The sequence below is a fragment of the Ailuropoda melanoleuca genome, chromosome 13, assembly GCF_002007445.2.
Source record: "Ailuropoda melanoleuca isolate Jingjing chromosome 13, ASM200744v2, whole genome shotgun sequence".
NCBI lineage: Eukaryota > Metazoa > Chordata > Mammalia > Carnivora > Ursidae > Ailuropoda > Ailuropoda melanoleuca.
In genome coordinates, this window is record NC_048230.1 from 73,078,889 (window position 1) to 73,097,220 (window position 18,332).

Genomic DNA, 18,332 nt, shown 5'->3' on the forward strand with positions numbered 1-18,332 from the left:
GGAGGACAAGGAACCTCAGAGCTGTGAAGTCAGATAAAACTTGGGTATAAAAACACAGAAGTCTCTCCACAGCATATTTCCTTTCCTTGTCCCCCAACGGGATGCAAGAGGCAGAGATCCATCTGAGGACAAGATGTTGACATATTTTTTTAATAGACTTAATTTTTGAAACAGTTTTACATTTAGAGTGAAATTGTGACAATAGTACAGAGTTCCAGTATACAGCTGCACACGGTTTCCCCTCTTATTAGCATCTGACAGTAGTGTGGTGTGTCTGTGATAACTAATGAACCAATATTGGGTGCATTATTATTAACCAAAGTCCATAATATATTTAGATTTTGTCTTAGCTTGGGCCGCTATAACAAAGTAGCATACACTGGATGCCTTGAAACAACAGGAACTTACTTCTCACAGTCCTGGAGGGTGGAAGTCTGAGATCAGGGCATCAGCATAGTTGGGTTGTGATGAGATCCCTCTCTGCAGTTGCAGACTGCCAACCACTTGTCATCTCACCTGGGGGATGGGGTGAGCTGGCTCTCTGGTCCCTTTTCCTGAGGGCATTGATCCCTTTCATGAGGACCCCACCCTCAAGACCTCATTACCTGTCAAAGACCCCACCTCCAAATCCCATCACACTGGATGTTAGATTTCAACACATGAACGTTGGAGAGACACAGATATTCAGTCCAGAAGAGATTTCTTTAGTTTTTACCCCATGTCCCTTTCTGTTCCAGAATTCCCTGCAGGATACCGCATCACATTTTCTCATCATGTCTCTTTAGGCTCCTCTCAGCTGTGAGAGCTTCTTGGACTTTCCCTGATGGTGACGGCCTGACAGTGTTGAGGAGCGCTGTTCAGGTCTATGGTGGAATGTCCCTCTTTGCAATTTATTGGATGCTTTTCTCATAAGCAGACCGGAGGGATGGGTTTGGGGAGGAAGGTCACGGAGGAAAAGTGTTGTAGTCATCACATTGTATCACGGAGCACACTGTGGCCGTGGGGTATGACTGCTGGGTACCCGTGATCACCTGGCTGACTTGATTTGTCAGGCATCCCCTCTGTAGTTACTCCTTTTTCCTCCTTTCCATTCTGTCCTCTTTGGAAGGGAGTCACAACAAGCAGCCTGCCCCTCCTGAGTGGGCACTTAGGCTGCCCCTCCTGAGAGTGACATATCTACATAAATCATTTGAGACTTTTATGCACAGGACATTTTTTTCTTCTCCTCAGCTTACTAATTTATTCAGTTATGTACTAATATCAGTATGGGCTCTAAGATATTTATTTTATATGTGGGGTTATAATCAGTCTTAGTCAATTCAGGCAGCTATAACAAAATATCCCAGACTGGGTGGCTCAGAACAAAAGTAAGTTCTTGCTCACAGTCGAGGAGGCTGGAGTCTGAGATCAGGGGGCCACTCTGGTCCCCAGAGTGTGGGTGTGCAGCCAGAGGAGCAGAGTGAGGCAAACCGACCACGTCAGTGAAGAAGGTGGTGGGGAAGGGGGGTGAAAACGTCCCAGAGGATGTGACACAGAAATATTCATATTAATATTGTAAGGATTTCACTGTATTGAACGTGCAAGAGATGGAATGTTGGAAGCTGATCCCAGTTGAGAATGGAGTGCGGTTATTCAGATGCTGGCTCTATTTGGTCAACAGTGCAATCGGAAGAGGCCAAGCACTGTGCAAAGTATTCTTGATGAGTCTTTACAAAAAAATAAAACACTTCCCTTTTCAGTGTTTCTAATATTCGAAATGACAGAACACCTAATAAATAATGGTTCTATTGTTTTTTCACTTCCCTACACATTCATAATGGACAGATGGAGACTTTCTGTGTTTTGAAAAAGGTTTTTAAAGGTCTCCAAAAAATCGTTATTCTCCACTGATTATTGAGATCACTTTGCACGGTTTCAGCTGCACCATCGTTGTTCTGTCCTGCCCTGTCGTGCAAAGTGAGCACTGGCTCCACGTGTCATGTCAGCTAATCACAAGTTCTACGGAAACAATTTAAGTAGGTGATAAGCTGTGGGAACACAGAGTGCGAGAGAGGAGCTGATAGTTTATATAGGGTGGTTTATGGAAACGGCTTTGATAAAGTGACATCAGCAGAGTTTGAAATAGGGAGAGAGTGTCATGCAGACCATAGGGGGAGAAGGAGAGGAGAGAGACAGTTTGACTTCCATTTTCATGGAATCACTGTGGCTGAAACTGGAGAGCCTGTTAGAGTCAAAGCAATGGTTCAGGAAGGGATGCTGGTGGCTGAGACCAGGGAGCATCCCTGGGAGTGAGCAGTGTGCAGATTCTGGGTGGAGCTCACTGGGGTGTGGCAGGAGGCTTGCACTCACTCCTGAGAGCTTTGCATGAATTTTGCAAGCTAGCTGTTAAACACAGTTAGTTTGTAATTGGTCACTCTGGGAGTATTGACACCACAAAAGTCCACAAGCACCACAAGTCAGGCGTCTTCTCCTCTCTGTGAGTGGACTGTTGCACATTTACCATCCCAACACAGGACACAGCATTCTGAAGGCAGAATTGAACGTGGGATATAAAGTAAGAAAATCAAGGCTGGCTCCAGGCTTCTGGACTGCCACCTTGAGTACATGAGCTTTGGGGTTGGGAAGGATGAAGGTGATGGAAGAGCTAGTGTTCCCATCACAGGGAGGAGGGAATCTTGTCTCTGGGATTGAGGAGTAGGACATGTAGGCAAAAAGAAAGGAGAGTCATTTCTCTTCTACAAACCAGGATGGGATTCATTCATATTTAAGACCCAATGGAGAGTCTCACCAAGGCTGGGGAGGCTGGGGCTTGGCAGGAATGACTCCTGAGGGCATGGACATGAGTGTGTAGTTCATGGCCATGGTCCCCAGGAGACGAATGAAAGATACCTGGGATGTGTAGATGTGACTTGTTTCTCACATTCCAGGCAGATATCCGCGCATCAGTCCCTGGAGCAAGTTCCCATGGCCTCTTCTGAGGACCATGTATGAAGACCCAGCTCTGGGGGCATCAAGGACCCTGAGAAGGAGCAACAGGAACGGTGGGCAGGTGGGTCTCTGGGGGAAGCAAGGCATTTGGGGTAGAGTTGTGGATACTTCTAGTTGTTCCTTCTCTTCGGCTGGGTCCCTCAGGGAAGGAAGCAGGCAGCAGAGTCTGAGGGTGGATTGTAGCAAGGGAGGAAGGAAGGTGCTGTGGGACCCATGTTCACAGTTAATTGTCTGCTCATCATTCCAGAAATGTTCCCACGTGTCTTCTATGTCCTCCATGTTATTTTCTTCCTGGGATATCTGTTATGAGAGGACCGGCAGCCCTGACATAGGACTCTGCCACCTCAGCCTTCCTCCCTAGATCCTGATGCCCCTTCCACATTCCCTCTGTCTGTCCCACAGAGGGTCAGGCAGGAGCTGTCCTCAGAGCAGCCATCTAGCACCTGTCAGCATTCTCCTAGATGTGGACTCCTTGTGCCCGAATGAGCCCCAGTGCTCAAGTAATTTAGAGATGGTCTCCAACGGTTCCTCTCACCCAGCTGCCTCTCATTCAGCCCCTCTACCCACTTCCTTCCCAGAAACCCTAGGACTCTGTGCACATCCCTTGACAGCCTTTGACTCTACCCACTTTCTACAGCCCCCCACATACTTCTTGGGAGTTGGGAACTTCTCAGAGGGATCCTGAGATTCCTGAGGGTGTGGAGATAGGTGTGTCACCTGCTCTTTACTCCAGGTGGGTGCTGACCCTTTGTGATCTGTGGGCTGCCCATCTTCCTGACATGGCTCCTTCTGGGACTGAACTTTGCATGCCATCCCTTTCCCACAACTTACAGTCAGGCGCTCACTTCCTGTGGGCATAGATGGCAGAGACAGCGATGAGCAGCAGCAGCTTTGGGCCCAGGGTGACAGCCACCAGGAGTAGAGTAGACAGCTCTGGGTCTGGAAATGAAGGGATAGGAGGCACCATCAGAGGGGGCATCTAGGTTCTATTCCCAGGGGCCTCGATTTACTCCATCCAAGGTGACTCAAGCTTATTAATGCTCTGGAGGTCATCAATATCCTCCCCTGTGATCAGGCTCAAGGCAGAATTTGGGGTAAGAAGTTCATCTCACTCACCCCTTTCTTACTGCCAGGTGTCCTTTTGAGGGAAGAGGTGGGGCGAATGAGCACTCAATAATGTGTAAGTTTGGTTTACTGAATTGGTCCTCACATCCAATGGGACAGGTCATATATCCTCTTTCTGATGAGGGAAGAGGCTCAGAGTTTACAGAGGGTCAAAAGATGAGGTGTTTCAGACCCAGGGAAATCCCTTAGTGCTGTCCTGAAGGATGACTCTGAGACCTTGTCTCTGGACCAGGACAAATCCAAACTCTCAGGGTCGTAGGAATGAATGTCATCCTGTCCATGAGTGGTGTGAGGACAGATGTCCTGGTGAATGAGGTGCAAGACTGCCTTACTTAGCTCCGCGCACAGGCCCAAAGACTCTATGAGATTCTCAGATCCTCAGGGAGCCTCAGGTTGTCCTGATTTCAGGAGACCTGGTTGCTCGACAACACCCTGGGGAGTCAAGGAAATGGGGTCTAATGCTTGGAAGGGGCTGTACATACCATCCGGCCCACCTGGACCCCATTGCCTATATCAGCTGACATCTTTCTGTTGGGCATAGAGGTTGGATCTGGAAGCATAGCTTCAGAATTTTTGCCTTTTCACAATGACTCATTTTTATTTTTATATTTATGTAAAGAAATTGAAATAATTTTTGACATATATGGAATAATTTAAAGTAAGGAGCAGAGAGCTCACCATATTTGCCCCTGGCATATTAGAGGATGGTGAGTCTCTGATGGGTGGCCCTCTGGACTTTTTCTCAGTTGAAAGAGCTGTATTGCCCATGTTTGCACCTACTTCTAGAAGGCAGCCTGCAGCAGAGGGCTGGAGGAAGTGGGGGATACAGAGGCTTATCCCCTCTGCTGCATTTAATACACTCAAAAGAGCATCCAGCATGCCAGCTCTCTGTCTGAGGCTGAGTCTTGCTATACTGCATTGTTTTCAATATCTTTTTTTTTTATTAAAGATTTTATTTATTTATTCGACAGAGATAGAGACAGCCAGTGAGAGAGGGAACACAAGCAGGGGGAGTGGGAGAGGAAGAAGCAGGCTCATAGCAGAGGAGCCTGATGTGGGGCTCGATCCCATAACGCCGGGATCACGCCCTGAGCCGAAGGCTGACGCTTAACCGCTGTGCCACCCAGGCGCCCCTGTTTTCAATATCTTTAATATACCTTACCAGTCCTGCCTCCTTCCCTTTCTCACAAACGTGGACTGGCAGCACTCCACAGTGAGCTTTCTCTCTTCTCATATCATCTTAGAGTCTGCTTCCCAGGTCCGCTGACACATAGAGTTTGTCTGGGAGGGATCTGGATTGCCAGCTCTAATGGGCACAGTTGGACATGGGTCTCTATCAGCAGGCTGGGCAAGAAGTCCCTAGCCCTGACGGAAGGTAGAGCAGGGTGGGTGCCAGTTTGCCCTGCTACTGTCATTGCTGAAACCTCACTGTGGTGACCTGGGCTGGTGTAAGCAGAAGAGGGGACTACCCTGACATTTGGTAATGAGTTGATCATTATAAGAACCACAGGTTGGGTGGCTATTGCTGGGCATCAGTCCTTCACAGAAAGACAATACAATGTGAAGACCAATTGATCACACATGAAAAGCTCTTTGTGAATGTCAGAGGACTTCCAGGCAACATTGTAGACTGTTACCTCCTAGAGCGAAGGGCAGAAAAAGCTTGAGGACATAATTGGGTCCAATATAATCATCAGAGCATCAGCTCTACAGAGAGATTTGAATTCTTAGCTTCAGGGCATCTTTCCTGCCAAAATAGGGTTGTGATGGGAAATATGGGAGATAGATACTGAGATGTGGGATCGGGACACTGGAGCCAAGGCATTCAAAGCCCACAGGTGCTAGTTGGCTGGTGAGGACAAGGCAACAGCTTAGCTACTCATCTCCAAATACAGCCTTTCAAACCAAAGGGAAAAAAAAACAATAAAAATACAGCATATTCTATGGAACACTGGCTCTCAGTAGTCCTTGAAGAGCAATGCCCAAACTGCAAAGTCTCTGGGAGACAAAAGAGAAAAATCATGAAATTCAAATGCATAATTTTCTATGTCATTGCCCTCCCACCTTCGTCCGCCACAGGAAAGGGCAGGAGAAACAGACAAGGGCAGGTAGCCAAGGAGCCTGAGAACTATTTGGAAATCCCACCAGCAATATTAAATCCAGCTTAAATTAGAAAATATTGGAAATGTGTCCTGTGGTCAGGATACAGATCATAGGAAGGGATTTCAAAGTATGCCTGACCTAAGAAGGTTGACCCAGAGTCCCCAGGTCTGTGAATATGATATCTTACACTTCAAGAGCAACTGCATGGTAATTAGCTAGGGTCTTGAGCAGTTAATTATCTTGGACTATGGGAATTGGAGCCAACTTTATCATAGAGACCCTTACAAGTGAGGGAGGGAGCAGGAGAGTGGGAGCAAAAGTTGTGATGACTGCAGCAGAGGTCAGTGCATGCAGGGGCCTTGGCAGAGGAGTGGGGCTCCTTCTAGGAGTTGGAACAGCAAGGACACAGACTCTCCACCAGAGCCCCCAGAAGGAACGTTCTCCTGCCACCCTATTTTAGACTTTCGGCCTCTAGAAATTGGAGATAATGAATGTGTGTTGTTTTAAGCTATTAAGTGTGTGCTAATTATTACAGCAGCAATAAAAACCTCATACAGGGAGGCATGGACATTTTGAAAGGACAGATGTGAATAAAAGGGTCAGGCACAATTTAAAATGCATAACTTCAGGGGGAAATGTAAACAAAGAAGGAAGAGGTGCTGTTTCAAAATTGGTGAAGAGAAGAAGGAAAAATGAGGGAGGCAAACTTGGGGTCCTGAAAGAAGAACCAGAAAGATCAGAGGACTCTGAACCTCTTTCCCACTGTCCAAACCAATCAACCAGCCCCAAGCCCAAGTAACATACCGGGTTATGCTATACTGAGAGAAGGGAGGTCCATTAAGCTAGAAGCATTGTGAAATACCTCAATACCATAAACATGAACAAAAAGATGAACATCATTACACCACACCCATTGGACCCAGGATGGCAGTGGCTGGAGTCTTGGGACGTCCAGGGCAGGTGGCATCCTGGTACAGCAGTTATCACATAGACATCTTACTCTTGGCTCCAGCCTTCCAACCCAGACAACCCTAATACTCATTTTCAGCCTTAAGGCACTAGCAAGCTTACTAGTACAGGCACACTGAAAGCACCAGAAGTAATAGCCATAGTTTGAGCCCTAGTGCAAGACCAAAGACTAAAAACCAAACCCTAGGTGATCCAGATGAGATGGTGTGGACTCATCTCTCTCTGCTGTCCTAATTCAGTATGACCCTGATCCCTGTAAATCACTTAAGGTCCAAGCATAGGAGGACTCTGAAACATGGAAGAGGAAGCCAGGTGGGCTAGGTGATTGTGAACTGGAGGAAGAACACAGCACCAGGAAGCCTGACTCCATACTCCTGTGTCCCCAGGCACAGATGGAGGCCCAGGTGTGTCATTCAAACAGAGAAAAATCTAGTATCAATAATCTTAGTTCTCATTTCAAAAAATGTGGAGGAGCAAAATAAACAGAAATCAAGCAGAAGCTGGGGGGAAAAAGAGAAGAAAAGGCAATAAAATAGAAAAGAGAAACTGGAGAAAATTGCTGAAACAAAAGTGGATTCTTTGAAAAGATGGATAAAATTGAAATAATTTTAGTATTTCTGGCAACAAACACTATGAGAAATGACACATTTCCAATATGAAGAACGAAACGGGATATCACTACAGACCCTACAGACATCAAGGATAACAAGGTAATAGTATGAGCAGCTCTATGGGCAGAAATTTGACAACTCAGAGAAAATGGACCAAATTCCTCAAAAGCACAGCTTGCCATGAGCATCCAATATGAAATGAAGAATTTGAGTAGCCCCAGCTATTCAGATTATTTTCAGATCAACAAAAGAATTGTGGAGGCCCAGGTGTTTCACAGGAAAATTCTTTCAAGCATTTACAGATTAATTAAAATGAAGTTAGGTGCACAAAATAAAGTTATAGTAGAAGTTTTGGGAAATCTGAATATATATTCCATTTTAGATAATATGAGGGAATTATTGTTAATTTTATGAAGTGTGTAATTATATTGGTTTTGCAGAAAAATCAATGTCATTAATCACATGACCACAGAAGTGTGGACTCCATTTGCAACTGGATGTGTATCCATGACTAAGTCGTTAGTGGACACACTGATGCAACTTCTGGATACTTCTAGTTTTAAGAGATATTTGCTGGGAGGATGATGAAAAGATCTACAAGGGATAAAGACCACACCCAGGTGAGAAAGAACAAGAAGAGGGGTTGGCTGGTCTGGCGTGGTGACATAATCACTGTCACGTGAAGAAGCCGGAGACAGGACCCTAACAACAAGATCATCTCCCTCCTTTTCTTTCTTTCTTTCTTTTTTTCTTTCTTTCTTTCTTTCTTTCTTTCTTTCTTTCTTTCTTTCTTTCATGCATATTTATGTCAAAAGATCTATAAATATAAATACCAAATCTTACCATGATCATGTTGGAGTGTGGGTTTTGGGAGAAGGGAAAATAGAAACTTCTAGAAATTAGAAAATTCTAGTTTGTATCTTTAGACTTCTGGATTATTCTGTTATAAGCGTGAATTACTACTTTCCACATAAAAAAAAGAAAAGATAAAATTTAAATGCCAGATCATGTGGCACAAGCCTCACCAGAGTTTCCACCTGTGCACTGGCCTTTTTGGTGGGCAGAGGTCTCCAGTATATGGCTTTTGGTGACCACCCACTGGCCATCATGCTTCACCTTGCAGGTGAGCACCATCTCCTCTGTGTGGGCAGATAAATTCACCAGGAGCCAGCTCATCCAGTTAAAGGTCCCATCCTTGTTCTCCATGATGCTTGAGGCTGTTTCTGTTCGAGACATGTTTCCATTCTCCAACCACATCAGCTGCAGGTGCTGGGGGTAGAACTTCTTTGCGTGGCAAGTGACCTTCACTTGGTCTTCTGCAATGCATTGCTGGTAAACCACCAAGGTGGGAGGAACTGAAAGAGCATGGAGCAGAAGCCCTAACCTTATGGAACAGACAGATCACAGGGGAGGGGCTCGAGAACCTAGCTCCCACCACACAGCAAGGGAATCACCCAGAACAGTGCTAGGTATGCAGCTGGTGCTCAAACACTGAGGGTAGTGTTTGCATATGAATGAAACACCTAAGCACAGTGCCCAGCACAGAGTAGGTGCTCAAGGATTGGTAGCTCCTATTAGGCTAAGAATGAGTGAAATCAAGATACTCAGCCCGTGGTATGCAGTTGGAATAGAATAACTAGCAAAATAAATGACATCACCAAGCATACGGTGGCTTGGATTACAGCAGGTGCTCAATAGTTGGAATTGCTATGGTAAAATAAATTAACCACCCAGCACAGTGCTTGGCACACGGTAGGTGTTCACCCCGCAGCTGCCATGAAAACAGTAGGGGATGATGGTACATCTAGGTGCAGGGTGACTGGGAGGGTTTGTCAGATGTCAACCCCAGGCAGTGGAAGGCCTGGAGCAGAGTGAGGGGGGGCAGGCCCGGAGACTTGGGGGCCGACCCGGGCTTGGGCTGGGGTGAGGGACATCTACCTCGGAGGACCTCAGACAAGTTGGCAGTCCCACGGAGAGGAGGGCCCCCCTGCAGGGTCACGTGGGTCACCTCACAGATGACCTGGGAGCGAACGTCCCCCGGGGCCAGCACCAGCCTGGTCGTGCTAGAGATGTTGTAGGAAGCGCTGTGTCCCTCTGCATCCACGGTGGTCTGGGAGGCTGCCAGCTCATTCCCGTTTTTGAACCATCTCAGGGTGATGCTTCTGGGGGAGAAGCCGTGGGACTCGCAGGTGAAGCTCACTGTCTGCTCAGGCGAGGCCCTGGCCGCGGGGCCCGACACCACGGGGGGAGAGGGTTTGGCTAGAAGAGGAGCATTTATGATCAGTAAGCATGACTGTGGTCATCAGCAGTAAGGACACGTGTGTGACACCATGGAGAACCCTCCGCCCTTCGGATAGTGTGGGGAGGGAGGTGTCATCTCCTCATTGCACAGAGGAGGACCCCAGGTTCCAGAGCTGAACTCTGAGTCGTGGGCAGGGCCCAGATGGAGCTCCAGACCCGAGTTCAAGGTCCCCCTTCTCTTGTCTGCCAGGTGACTTGCCACCAATCTGGATACAGGAACGACATTTCTGATGGGTCTCACTCTTGGCATCAACCATCCTAGACACCTCCCTGCAAACCTCACTGGGGTCAGAGAGTGTGTGCAGCAGTCCGTGCAGGGGAAGCAGGGACGGAGTGGGACCCCCATGGAAGCCAGAACCAGCCTGGGCAGCCCACAGGAGGCGTGGCCGTGGCACAGCGTGGCTCCTCCTGTGTGACATGGGACAGCAGGCATGTCTCCTTCCTTGGTTGCGATGAGGGGCAAGTGAGGGAATACAAGCAGTTCTGCTTGGAATTTATCACTGAAAATGCAGATGGAAAGGAGGGGATAACTCAGAATGTGGTTGACAGTAACCCCTGCCTCATTATAATGTTGAGATCTCCCTCTGAATATTCATCCAAAGCCCTCAGAAATGGAGCTTGCTTGCCCCTGTTTGGGGTCATGCTTTGGAAATTATTCCCCAAGATCTCCTTATCTGTACAAATAAAGACAACGTTGTGAGGGAACTCCCCCTTGGTAGTCTCTGTCTATACCTCACCAAGGAGCCGACCTACTTTGGTCCAGTTACAAAGGTGCTGTTCCTCACCCCTCATTGTATCCCAGAGGGACTTTTGTGGCCTCCAGCTGTTTCATCCACAACAGAGCAAGGGTCCCACTTTCTCCAGCCCGACAGTAACCACTACCCTCCTTTTCCCTCAGAGATTCTCCACTGCAAGCAGTTAGAGGGAGGGTCCTTCTGGGTGCCCAGAGCTGCTGGTCCTGTAGCAACAGAGGGAAGATGTGGGGTCCCCACAGCTGAGTCTAGAATATGAACTCTAGTTCACGGAGCCGAGACACCCTCCAGGAAGTGCCTCCGCAGCATGCCCAGTCTTCAGAGCCAGGAATGGGGTGCCCTGTGTTGCTGGGTTTGCGGGGGGCCCCCTCTGCTCTGTCCAGGTCATTGCCCCAGGCTGCTCAGTGAAGGAGCAACATCGCACAATGGGGAAACTCTTGATGCCCTTATATGTGTGCAGCCGTGTCCTCCAGGAGCAAGCTCAACACTTCACAAGAGGACTGTGTATCTGTCAGATCAGGGGGTGCAAAACAGCTCCACCTTCTCTCATAACTTTTTAAAATGCTTACTGCTGAAAAAGAGAACAATACAAGATTTTCAAGGAGAAAGTCAGCACTTTCTCCATTTTGACCAGCACAGTGAGTATGCAGAGAGCAGGGCTGTAAGTCCAGAGGCTTGGGGTCATCTTGGCTCCTCTGCCTGGTTAGATCAGGTCCCCTGAGCCTCAGTGTCCTCATCTGTAAAAGGGCAGCGGCGGCTCCTCCTTGCTACCTCTGGTAAGAGGAGCACCTGCCACAATGAAGACACAGGGTCTGGCCTGCTCCCTGCCCCAGCCCCTCCGTCTCTGTCCATTCCCATCCAGGGCATCACCTAGGTAGGCAGCTTGGGGAAGAGGAAGGAGCGGTCTCCTAGGAGGCCACGTACCAGCTGTGGCTCCAGGCAAGGGAAATACCATGGGAACTTCTGTAATATCTGCACAATCAGGATAAAGCCACCTTCTTGCCTATGTCCAGGTGCTGTGGGGAGACTCACCCACTATTATGCAAATCAGTCCCTGAATTGCATGAAGCTTTTCTGGTTGGACCCACAACAAATGCCCAACTTTTGGCATCTTCTCCTGCCTGGGTGTCAGTAAACAGTGAGCCTATGCCTCTTCTCACTGTGATTTTTCTGAAGCTGAAAGAAAGACCTTGTCCCACCTCCCTGCCCTAAGTGTATTCCTCCATGGTAAGGGAAGGGAATGTCAGCTTCATGAGAGAGGAGACTTTGCCTGTTTTGTTCCCTGCTGCTCCACAGCATCTGAAACAAAGCCTGCATACAGCAGGTGCTCAGTAAGTGCTGAGTCAAGAGAAGACTGGCCACATGGAAGAGAGTGTTCTCTGGAGGCAAGGCTGAAGTCTGGCCTTAAGACTGGGAAAGCCACTCAGACTTTCAGTCTCTCATCCCTGGACCAGAGGGCTGGTCAGGATTGGAAAAGGCAAGAGCAATGGAGTCTGCAGATAGGAGTTCTAGATTTTCCCACCGTTTTACAGCCATGGAGCCTTGAGCAAATAGCATGACCTTTCCAAGCCTCAACTTCCCTGATCTGTGGAAGGGGCTCAAGTCAGGGACTCCCACCACCACAACACCTGATTCCTAGCTGTCAGACAATGAAGGGCATTCTTATTGGCCGATTGTCAAAACCAAGGGATGGCAGAGGCCCACATCATACTCACCGCTCACGGTGACCTGGGTGCCTGGTCCAGACTTCAACTCCACATCAGGGGTGCCTCTCTGGAACTTCACACAGTAGTAGGCTCCCGTGTCTGCTGGGGTGATGTCACTGATGCGGATGGAAAAGTCCGTGTTGTTTCTCTTTGTGGCGTCTGAAGTATTTGTTACTCGGGGGTAGTGGCCTCCTTTGAAATTGAAGATTGACTCCCGGGCTGGCCCTGCCCCCCGGAACCACTCAACCGGCCCAATGGGGAGCATGTAGGTCACGGTGCAGCGCAGAGTGGCTGTCTGTCCGGCTGCGACAGACACGGAGTTGTCAGGCTGGATCACCTGCAGCTCTGGCTCGCCTGCCACACCTGGAGGGAAACAGAGCCGGCATTTATTGCTCCTGATGTGATCCTGTACATTCCCTCAAGTGTTTATCCACAACAGCTCATTGATGGAGTGTGCACCGTGAACGGCCTGGAGCTCAGCACGTCGCATGGACGCGCCATGCAGCCCTCCCCATGAGCCTGTAACCTGAGACCCCATCACAAATGAGGAAACTGAGACACAGAGAGACTCCGTGATGTGTCACTCAGCAGGTCCGAGTGCCTCAGCCTTTCTGAAGTGTCGTGTTTCACCAAGTGTTTCTGGTTGTCCACTTTCTGGCCTCATGGCGTGTTGCACTCTCTGGACCCTTGCATTCAGTGGGACCCTGAGACTTCTTTAGACCACTGTGTGTGAGCTGAAGGGAGGATGTGTTTTCTGGGCTGTGCATTTAATTTCAAGAACCTCTGTGGATCAATTCCCTCTTCCACATGCACATGGACATGCTGGGTCTGTTGATCAGTCTGGATGCTTGAGTGACTGTGATGACAGAGCTTCCGACGCAATGAATGGGTAGTTTAAATGAGAAGTAAAACATTGTTTCAAATCTCTAGGATTCTTTTCCCCCCATATTGCAATCATATTGTATCAGTTTCTAAATGCTGCTGTAACAAATCATTTAAAACGTAGTGCCTGAAAACTGCATAAATGTACTATTTTATAATTCTGGATCAGGAATCCAAAGTTGCTGTCACTGTGCTAAGACTAAGGGTCAGCCAAGCTGCATTTCTTCTGGAGGTCTGTTCCTTGCCTTTCCAAATTCTAGAAACTACTGGCATTCCTTTTCTCATGGTTTGCATCTTTGTATCACTCCAAATTCTCACCTCTATTGTCACTTATACTTTTCTTTTTTTAATAATATTTTTTATTATATTATGTTAGATGTTAGATGTACCATACAGTACATCCCTAGTTTTTGATGTAAAATTCCATGATTCATTACTTGCGTATAACACCAAGTGCACCATGCAATACGTGCCCTCCTTAATACCCATCACCAGCCTATCCCATTCCCCCACCCCCCTCCCCTCTGAAGCCCTCAGTTTGTTTCCCAGAGTCCATAGTCTCATGGTTCATTCCCCCTCTGTTTACCCCCCCTTCTTCTTCCCTTTCTTCTCCTACCGATCTTCCTCCTTCTTATGTTCCATAGATGAGAGAAACCATATGATAATTGTCTTTCTCTGCTTGACTTATTTTGCTTAACATTATCTCCTCCAGTCCCGTCCATGTTGGGACAAACTTTGACTTTCTTGGTCCTTCTTTTAAGGATTCTTGGGACTATATTGAGACCACTTTGATAATCTAGGATTATCTCCTCAGATCAAGAGACTTAAGTTAACCATTTTTGCAAAATGTCTTTTGCTATATAAAAGAAAACTGTTCACAGGTTCTGGGTATTAGGATATGGACCCCTTTTGGGGGGGAGCATTGTTCTGTTGACCACATGTCTCCCTGGACTGTTACAGAAACCAGTTGCTGTCAAACAAACAAACAAACAAACAAACAAACAAACAAACCCTTTGTTTGGGCCATCGTCACAGAGGCTGATTGAGCAGGCAACTTACTGGAATCTGGAAGAAGAAATATTGAAGAAGTGAACTAGTGAAAGAGTTTGTGAAATTAAACTAGAAATCAATAACAGAAGAAATTGAATATTCTCAAATATATTGATATAAAACAACACACTTAAAAAATCAAAAGGGCCAAGAAAGAATCACAGGGGAAATTAGAGAACACCTTGACTTGAATGAAAATGGAAACACAACATGCCCAGATCTACAACCTGGAGTGAAAGCAGTGCTAGAGTTAAATTTATAGCTGTAATGCCTACATTAAAGAAAGGTCACAAATGTATTAATAACTATACACATTAAGAAATCAGAAAAAGAAGAGAAAAATAAATCCCAATCTCAAAGCTAGCAGAATGAAGGAAATAAAAAGGACTAGTATAGAGTTAAATAAAATGTTAATAAACAATGAATCACGGAACACTACATCAAAAACTAATGATGTACTGTATGGTGACTAACATAACATAATAATTAAAAAAATAAAATAAAATATTAATAGAAAAATGAGGGAGAAAATAAAAAAGCCCAAGAGTAGTTCTTCAAAAACAACAGCAACAACAGCAATATAGTTGACAAAACTTTAGCTAAATTGACTAACAGAAAAAAAGAGAGAGAGAGAAGACTTGATTAAAATCAGAAATAAGAGAAAGATATTTCTAACCATTTTATAGCAATAAAGGGGATTCTAAAAGTGTACCTCAAACAATTACACACCAATAAATTGAATAACCTAGATTAAATGGGCAAATTTCTAGACACACACAATTTACCAAGACTGAATCATGAAGACATAGAAAATCTGAATAGAATATCACTAGTAAGGTAATTGAATCAATAATCAAAAATTTCCCAACAAAGAAAAGTCCAGGACCATGTAGCTTCACTGGTGAATTCTTAAAACTTTTTTTTTAAGGATTTCATTTATTTGTTTTAGAGAGAGACAGAGAGAGAGAGAGGAGGGAGAGAGAGTGTGTGGGGGGGGAAGCTGAGGGAGAGGGACAAGCCAACTCTGCGCTGAGCATGGAGCCTGACTTGGGGTTCTAGCCCACAACCCTGAGATCAGCCAAAATCAAGAGTCGGATGCCGACTGAGCCACCCAGGTACTATCTTTCCAAACTTTTTTTTTTAACGATTTATTTATTTGACAGAGAGACAGCAAAAGAGCACAAGCTGGGGGAGTAGGAGGGGGAGAGGGAGAAGCAGGCTTCCCACTGAGCAGGGAGCCCAATGTGGGGCTTGATCCCGGGACCCTGGGATCATGATCTGAGCCGAAGGCAGATGCTTAACGACTGAGCCACCCAGGCGCCCCTCCTTCCAAACTTTTAAAGAAAAGCTAACACTAATCCTCTTCCAACAATTCCAAAAAATTAGAGTACGGAAGACTCCTGAGTCATTTTGAGTCATTCTGAGACTCATCCTAGGGCAGCATTATTCTGATACCAAAGCCAACAAAGACACTACAAGAAAACTACACACCAGTATCTTGTCTGAATACTGATGCAACAATGCTCAACAAAACATCAGCCAACCAAACTCCACAGCATATTAAAAGAATTATACACAATGACTAAGTGGGATTTCTTCCTGGAATGCAAGAATGATTCACCATATGAAAATCAGGCAGTGTAATAGGCCACATTGATAGAATGAAGAAAAAAATTACCAAGATCATCTAATTTGATGTAGAAAAATCACTTGACAAAAGTCAATGTTTTTCATGATAAAAACAATCATTAAACTAGGAATAGATGGAAACTTACACAAAATGAGAAAGTCATATACGAAAAGCCTATAGCTAACATCATCTTTGATGATGAAAGTTTGAGAGTTTTTTCTCTAAGATCAGGAACAAGGCAAGGAAGTCCACTTCCACCACTTCTATTCAACAAAATACTGGAAATTCTAGAAAATGCAATTAGTCAAGAAACAATAAATAAATAGCACTCAAGTTGCAAAGGAATAAGTAAAACTACCTCTCTTTGCACATGACATGATTTCATGGGTAGCAATCCTAAAGATTTCATACATAAAAGTAAACTGTTAGAGTTATAAATTCAGTTAATTTATGTTCTACAAATTCAACAGTCAAAATCAGGTGCATTTCTACACAGTTGTGATGAACAGCTCAAAAAGGAAATTCAGCAAAGAATTCCACTTACACTAACATAAAAAGTATAAAATACTTAGGAGTAAATTTTTGCATGGAAATGAAAGACTTGTACACTGGAAAGTGCAAAACATTGCTGAAAGAAATGAAAGAAGACATAAATAAATGGGAAAACATTCCCCATTCGTGGATTGGATTTCATATTGTTGAGTTGTCAATACTACCTAAAGTGATCTAGAGTTCAATGCAAGCACTTCCAAAATCCCCAGGGCATTTTTTTTTTTAAGAAATAGAAAAGCCGGGGCGTCTGGGTGGCTCAGTCGTTAAGCATCTGCCTTCGGCTCAGGGCATGATCCTGGCGTTCTGGGATCGAGCCCTGCATCAGGCTCCTCCACTGGGAGCCTGCTTCTTCCTCTCCCACTCCCCCCGCTTGTGTTCCTTCTCTCGCTGGCTGTCTCTCTCTGTCAAATAAATAAATAAAATCTTAATAATAAAAGAAATAGAAAAGCCCATTTAAAAATTCGTATGCAATCTCAAGGAACCCAAAATCACCAAATAATCTTGGAAAGAACATAGTTGGAGAATTCACACTTCTTGATTTGAAAACCTACTACCAAGTATAATACTTAGAGTACTGTGGTACTGACAATAGAATAGAGAGCCTAGCAATAAAGCCTCACATATAAGGTCAAAGGATTTTCAGCAAAAGTGCTAACACCTTTCAATGGGGGGAAAGAACAGTCTTTTCAACATAGGATGCTGGGAAAACCGGATATCTACATGCAAAGAATGAAGTTGAACTCTCACTCTATATAGAAAAATGAACTCAGATTGGATGAAGGGACCTAAATGTCAAAGTCAAACTATAAAATTCTGAGAAAAAAAAACTCTAGGCAAAGCTCATGATATTGGATTTGGCAATGATTTCTTGGACATCACACCAAGAGCACACATAACAAAATAAAAAAGATAGAAATTGGACTTCATCAAAATTAAAGACTTCTGTGCAGCAGAGGGCAATACCAAGTGAAAAGACAACTCATAGAATGGGAGAAAATATTTGCAAAGCATATCTCTCAGAAAGGATTATTAACAGCATATATAAAGAACTCCTACAATTCGACAAGAAAATAACAAAAAGCCGGGTTAAAAAATGGACCAAGGACTAGAATAGACATTTGTCCACAGGAAATATTCAGATAGTGAGAAAGCACATGAAAAGATGTTGAACATCACTAGTTATTAGAAAAATGAAAATCAAAATCACAGTGAGATACCCCTTCATCCCTTAGAATGGCTTTTATCAAAAACAAAACAAAACGAAATACAATACAAAAAAAATCAGAAAATAAGTGTTGAGTAAGTTGTGGATAAATTGAAGTTCTTGGACATTGTTGGTAAGAATATAAAATGATGCAGCCACTGTGGAAACAGTGGTATTTTCTCTAAAATTTAATTATATATAATTTACCATATGACTCAACAATTCTATTCTTAGGTAAATACCCCTCAAATTAGTGGAAGGTACTGAGATAATTGTACATCAATGTTCATAGCAGCATTATTCATGATAACCAAAAGGTAACAGAAAAAAATTCATTTCCATCAATAGATGAATGGATAAACAAATGTTGTATATAGATATATGCAATGGAATATTATTCAGCCTTAATAAGCCACGACAATCTGATATATTCTATAATGTGAATGAAACTAAAAAAAA

At 45.0% G+C, this 18,332-nt stretch overlaps 1 protein-coding gene across 6 annotated transcripts in view; it reads right to left on the reverse strand.

Annotated features, from left to right (window-relative positions):
* Positions 1-134: 134 nt before the first annotated feature.
* The window catches only part of LOC100464540 (signal-regulatory protein beta-1), a 49,860-nt gene continuing 31,662 nt past the window's right edge, over positions 135-18,332 (reverse strand). For 2 of the 6 annotated variants that reach the window (XM_034640214.1, XM_011218020.3), the window contains 5 exons: positions 12,565-12,918; positions 9,735-10,055; positions 8,822-9,151; positions 3,820-3,927; positions 135-3,288 (listed from right to left, as the gene is read on the reverse strand). In XM_034640214.1, coding sequence (XP_034496105.1) covers positions 3,830-3,927; positions 8,822-9,151; positions 9,735-10,055; positions 12,565-12,918 — 1,103 coding nt within the window. In that variant the 3' untranslated portion in view covers positions 135-3,288; positions 3,820-3,829. Of the gene's footprint in view, positions 3,289-3,819; positions 3,928-8,821; positions 9,152-9,734; positions 10,056-12,564; positions 12,919-14,448; positions 14,503-18,332 lie in introns of all 6 variants that reach the window. The other 4 variants (XM_019793828.2, XM_019793827.2, XM_011218019.3 and 1 more) reach the window with 4 other exon arrangements.